At 39.2% G+C, this 6,000-nt stretch overlaps 1 protein-coding gene across 4 annotated transcripts in view; it reads right to left on the bottom strand.

Annotated features, from left to right (window-relative positions):
• Window positions 1-1,054: 1,054 nt before the first annotated feature.
• The window catches only part of LOC122045655 (OVARIAN TUMOR DOMAIN-containing deubiquitinating enzyme 3-like), a 40,469-nt gene continuing 35,523 nt past the window's right edge, over window positions 1,055-6,000 (bottom strand). For 2 of the 4 annotated variants that reach the window (XM_042605971.1, XM_042605973.1), the window contains 2 exons: window positions 1,404-1,518; window positions 1,055-1,303 (listed from right to left, as the gene is read on the bottom strand). In XM_042605971.1, the coding sequence (XP_042461905.1) occupies window positions 1,269-1,303; window positions 1,404-1,518 (150 nt within the window). In that variant the 3' untranslated portion in view covers window positions 1,055-1,268. Of the gene's footprint in view, window positions 1,519-6,000 lie in introns of all 4 variants that reach the window. The other 2 variants (XM_042605972.1, XR_006130062.1) reach the window with 2 other exon arrangements.

Below are 6,000 nucleotides of genomic sequence, written 5' to 3'. Positions count from 1 at the left end.
CATATAGGAGGGATAGATCTCATTTACATCACTCACATCCCTCTGCATAATTCGTTACATACCCAGTAATCGCCTTTATAGTCCACCCAGTTACGGGTGACGTTTGACGAAGCCAAAGTACGTAACTCCTTATGTAGGGATCCATGGTGACTTCAGGTCTAAGGACTAGTAGTCATACTAATAGCCACATGAGAAAGTATATGACACTCATATAACGATCCATGATACTTTCTCATGGTGGGTCATTCAGTATACATTCTCCAATGCATACCCATGTGTCAACTTGATATCTCTATATCTATGACTTGTGAGATCAAGTCATCGAGTTGACCTACATGCTAGTCTCGTCGCATTAACATTGTCCCTGAATGTTAATACTCGACTAGGAATGATTAAGAGTAGTGTTCCCTATATCATCTCACTATCAGTTCAACTAACCGATTGATATAGGTAAGAACCCTCTACTCAAGGACGCTATTATACTTAGTTATTTGGCATGAATACAAGTAAATATAATAACCAAAACAAATGTCTTTATTAATATACAAGAATATGATACAATGAGCCTATACAACAATCATCAAATGATTGGCTCTAGGACTCTAACTAACATTTGATTTATGTGAGTTGTCCTTATGCCTTCCGCTGTATTTTTCTTTCAACCATGTGGACTGCTATTTATCCTACGTGATTGTGTATAATTCCAACTGTATGAGCTGTAATTATTATACTTGTACAACCATGTAATAATATATCCAGATTTCATATGTTGTCATAAATAAGGAGAAGCTGTCCATTTATCGGGCAAGGACTCTTTCAAGGCATAACAAAGTTAGAACTGAAACAAGACACAAGTTCAAATCGATGGAAAAGTTAACAGAATTAGGGGTTGCGCTTAAAATTAGTACAATTTACCAAAATACCTCTGTTAGTAGATAATTAAATAATATATATAATAATTTAGAAAATTATTCTATAAATTTACATGATAATTTAAATAATTATAAAATTATCCCTAGTATGGTGCATGACAATCTAAGTATAAAAATGCACAGATTTAATGATTAATCATATTTTATATAACACAATGACTATTCGGTGGCAAAAACATGATATATTTCACAAGCATAAACATAACGAATACATTACTCGCTTCATGATCAATTTCCAAATTCATGGCAGGCGACTAGAAGGAATTTGGTAATGTTTAACAGCCCAAAGATACATTCGAATGACTTCTCAGCCACTGAAACTTTGTTAGATGTTCATCAAATCAAAGCACTTGTAAATTTTCCAGCAGCAACTGTCAAAGTTCTATACTCTTTCAGCTCAATCAGCAGCGGAAAAAAAAACAACTTAAGCAACTCTGAACTATCAAACCAGTAAATCATAATGATTCCGACCACTGTATAATAATCTAACGGGTTCCCTCTGCTTTCCTTTTCTCGATTTCTTGCTAAATTCAGATCCGTATTCAGCTATAGGAATAAATCCACTGCCCCATCCTCCATGTGTATGCTGCAGTAGATCAATAACATTCTTCAGTTAAAACTATAGCTTTTGTAACATACTACGATATTTTGGACCGAAATAGTTGCAAAATCATAGAAGCAACAGAATGAAGAACATCATATATTAGAAGCAACAGAAACAATTTGCTTTTTCGTTTTTCACAGAGATTTATGACAACCAAGTAATGAAATATCACACCAGACTACTAAATAGATTGATAACGTTGATTTTCTCAGAACTAAATTGTTCATGGTGCATTGAATGGCTGGAACTGACAGGCATCCTTGGCAAAACGACAAGCAAGGTATCAATTTGTTAAGTGCTCAGGTTGAAACCTTTGGGCCAGTAGGAATTAGGATGAAACCTGTGTAGGTTAGTTAAACTAGATTTTGGCTATAGAGCTTGTTACATTTTAGAAGTTTACAGAGGGACAAGATTTCTAAATCTCAACCAAGGTTTAGAAATGCAGTTTCATCATTGAACCAAAGGTTTTTTCTTGGTGCCAACCTAAGCCAATACATGGTGCCAGTCGGCATGGGTAGGCCATGCTGATTGGTTTATTGGTGGAGGGGGAGGGGAGAGGAAAAGGAAGAGGAAGAACCAAAAGCAGATGAAATGTACCATTCAGTTCACAATTCTTTTGGTCAGTCAACCCAGTGGTTCTTAATTCTCATGTTTCCATCATTTGCTTAGCCTTCCAAGTCAACAGTTAGTCAATTGAGATCTCCGCCTTTGGTTGCTTTCCCACATGGTTCTGCTAGTGTCATGTTTTGGTGTTGCTTCAGTGTTGATTCCTAAGCTGAATGACTTAGACTATAACTGAGTTTTAAAACACTATCCCACTTATGCATAATATGGACTTCGAATTAGCAAAACCAACTATCCTTTATTGGTCCAATACCAATGTCAAAATGGTGCTTCATCATGACAAATGAACATAGTAGAAGCTTGGAAATTGATTTGTTACATTGACACATGCAATGGTAGGCCTTTCTTCAATCCACATGTGTAGCGCATATAACATAAAACCATAAGGCATAAAATAAATTCTTGAGGAAAAGCTCCTAAACAAGCTTCCCAATGGCATTCGGTCAGTGATTTTGTAGTATATAGTTCCAAAAGAACATCGATATACAGTACAACAACTGTAAGATCATCAGCTGACATTGAAACACTGACAAAAAGGAAGAAGCTAAGGAATATGGTCCAAGAAGAAGATGCAGTAACCAATGAATCATCTAATGACGTCACCTTGGAATAATAGTTCAAAGGTTTAGAAATTTTGCATTGTACAAGTGCACATTGTTGGATCAAGACGCAGACGGGCGAATCACGTGGTTTTAGAAACTTTTTCTTTTTCTTTTGAAAAGCGAGTATGCAGCGAAATTAAATACAGAAACAAAAGGTTAAAACACAAGTACGCAAGCGGTTTTACTTGATTCAGAGCCTTCAGCAACTCCTACTCCAAGATCCAAGTCTCGCAGACCTATCGACCCGTAATCCACTAAATATCTCTTTCGAAATCGTCGAAAGAGAGGATCGAATACATAAAACAAAAGGATAGGAAAAGTGTAACAAGGTACACTTTCCTTTATACAAAAAATTAAGTACATTATTAAATGTTTGTTACCCAACACCTTCGAAGATGATCAGATCAGGCTCGGTGTTGGATGGCTTCTCAGCAGTAGTCGGGCGCAGTAGTGTCATAGCAAAACAACAGTTTGAAGCCGGAGCAGACGAAACGTCAAGCGGACGCATAGAAACTTGTAGAAGTAATGTTCTTGAGTTGTATTAAAGCCTTGGGCGAATACCTCTTTTAAAGAGAGTTAAAGACGCCTTCCATACTACTGAAGGCGTCTTCCATAGGCAAAGTTTATCCCATAAAACCAGTGTCTTATCATCGCCGAGGTCTTCTGAGTTATCCGACTGAAGGCGCTTTCCAAACTCTCAAAAGCACCTTCCATAACCCTTCCGTCACCTGGAAGACGCCTCGAGTGCTGTTCACCCAAGATATTTTGTGCTCCTTTTACCTTACAAAATATGTTAATCCAACACAAAATATCTAACCTACAAAACAAAGTTAACACAATAATAGAATAGTAGTAATAATTAGTTCTCATCCTTCTAAGACCAGGAACTAGTCAAGGTTTCAGTTTAAGGATCCAAAATGGACCTAAACTAGACCAACGCCTACTGTCCCCTCAAACGGGATGCATTCTCACTAAATTACTCTCCTCCAGTGGCTTACATTCACTTACCAAATGTCAAGTTACCTCCTTGACGTTCAATCTGACCCATCAAGTCTTCCTGTCAGAATCACACATCCGGACTTCACCAATCAAAAATCGAACATCCCGACTTCTAATGTGCGTAGATTATATACACTTTTATGCATGTTTTTACGCACATCTACTTATATTTCATGAGCATAATCTATGTTTATTGCACCTTATTTCAGTATAATATCATATTTCCACTCCTTTTGATTTAGAGATATGCTCTTGTGCATTTTGTGATAACAGAAATGCTTTTGAAGTAGAAACAGAGCGAAACGCGCTAAAGAGAAGCATGCGGAGAAGAGAGCAGAGTAGGGTTGTGCCTCTTACCTCGAGCGCAACCAAAACATGGCTATGCCCCCCAGGCACGGCCGCGTGGCAGTTCTCATGGCCGACAACTTCAGGCCATGTAGATCTACACGGCTATGTAGTTTCTCCAGAACTCAATTGGAGTGGGGTTGTAAAATACAATGCTCAAATAATAATTAAATAATAAAGTTTAATGTACGAATAATTTTAACAAAATTTTTAGGAATTTTTAGAAATTTCATGGGAATTTTTCGGAGCTTGTAAGACGTAGATTAAGGGGATAAATTATTGGGTCAGGGTAAAGTCTGTTTAAGCTACCTGAGTTAAATGAGGAAATGTTTAATTTCCTTAAATGTTTTTCTTTTTCCTTGTCTTTAAAAACCCGCCCGTGCCCTAACCTTAATCGGCGAAAACCTTCCCCTTCTTCATCGCGACGCCGCCGACCCTCCTCCCTCCCTCTCGCACTCACACGCGCAGGCGGCGCTGTGCGCCGTGCCATCGCCGCCTCCTCGTCGGCCAACAACAGCCTCCCCCGCCGACCTCTCTTCTCTCTCGGAGAAGGCCCTCCTCCTCCTCACACGAGCACCGCACAGCCGGCGATCTCGTCTTCCCCGAGCCCTCACGCGAAGCCGTTGGATCTTCCTCTCCACACGCGAGCACCCGAGACTTCCTGTCGTGCCCTAATTTCGTTAAAGTGGGTTCCAGCCGGAGAGGAAGAGGTAGACAAAATCTTGGTAAGACATTTCAGTTTTGGGGATTTAGTTGTGGTTGACGATGCTTGATTCTTTCAATTAATTTCGGTAGTTTGAGATCTATTGAGGATAGTTTTGGGTTTGATCAGCCATACTCTACATTTAGGCTTCTGGGTTTTGAACAGATAGTAGCTATTGTTTGATTTAAGGATTCATTTGGCTACATATTTTGTTTGTGGACGGTGGATTAAAATTGACTAGGGTTGAATAGGTTGTGAGTTAATCTCAGGTGATGTTCCTGCTACGGTTTGTTTCATGGAGATTGTCGGTGAAACATTAGTAAAATTTTTGGTGGATTTGAATGGTATCATTTTTGCTATTCTCCCTGTTCTTCTTGTAAATCCTGGGCAGAATTGCCATAGTGGTGGTTTAAGGGTGGAAACGTAATCTGAAATTTATTTGGGATGTTTAGGTTGCTTTGTTCTAGGTGATCATGGAAGGATTTGGGTGAATCAAGGTTCATAGTTGGATTAGGGTTTTTCCCTAATTAAGTTGGGTTTAGGTTTAGCCAGGTTGTTTATGAAATTAGCTAAATTTGTACATCACGTGATTTGCAGGGTGTTATTTCAAGACGAGCACTCCGACGCGGGGATTGTTTAGCTCGAGCTACATATTAAAGGCGAGTACTTCTTGCTTTGTTTCTTTTAGTGCTTTGACCTTGGTGCATGAACTATTTTGGATAAGAAACTATTTTATCTTGACTTCACTCTTATTTTTCCTGCGCTTGATACTTCCACGTGGCCTTTGAGATATTCGTTTCCATATCGATACAGTCTCTTGTTGTTGTCTATGATAAGTAGCAGATACTAGATATCATGTTTGTATGCTTTTATTGTTGTTTATTTATGTATTATATTGAACATGCTGGCTTCATGTAGCATACCTAATTTTCTACTTATATTTGTATGATGACTGTTGCATTTGGTGCATCATATCATGACATGCATGTCAACGACCAATTCTCCCTTGTGGTCGAGAGAGTCGTTGACCAGGGCTGCATCCTCGACCACGCGAGAGAGTGGTAGCCGGAGTTGATGTCGCTTGTCCTGTCGTGCCGCATTCAGCCACGCGTGGGTAGTGGTAGCTGGAGTTGCGAGCAGCAGGGACCCCCTTCGCTGTGTAGCTAGTTAGCTACTCAGTACCTGTCCATC

This window comes from Zingiber officinale, chromosome 2B (genome assembly GCF_018446385.1).
Source record: "Zingiber officinale cultivar Zhangliang chromosome 2B, Zo_v1.1, whole genome shotgun sequence".
NCBI lineage: Eukaryota > Viridiplantae > Streptophyta > Magnoliopsida > Zingiberales > Zingiberaceae > Zingiber > Zingiber officinale.
This window is presented reverse-complemented; position numbering and strand designations above follow the sequence as displayed.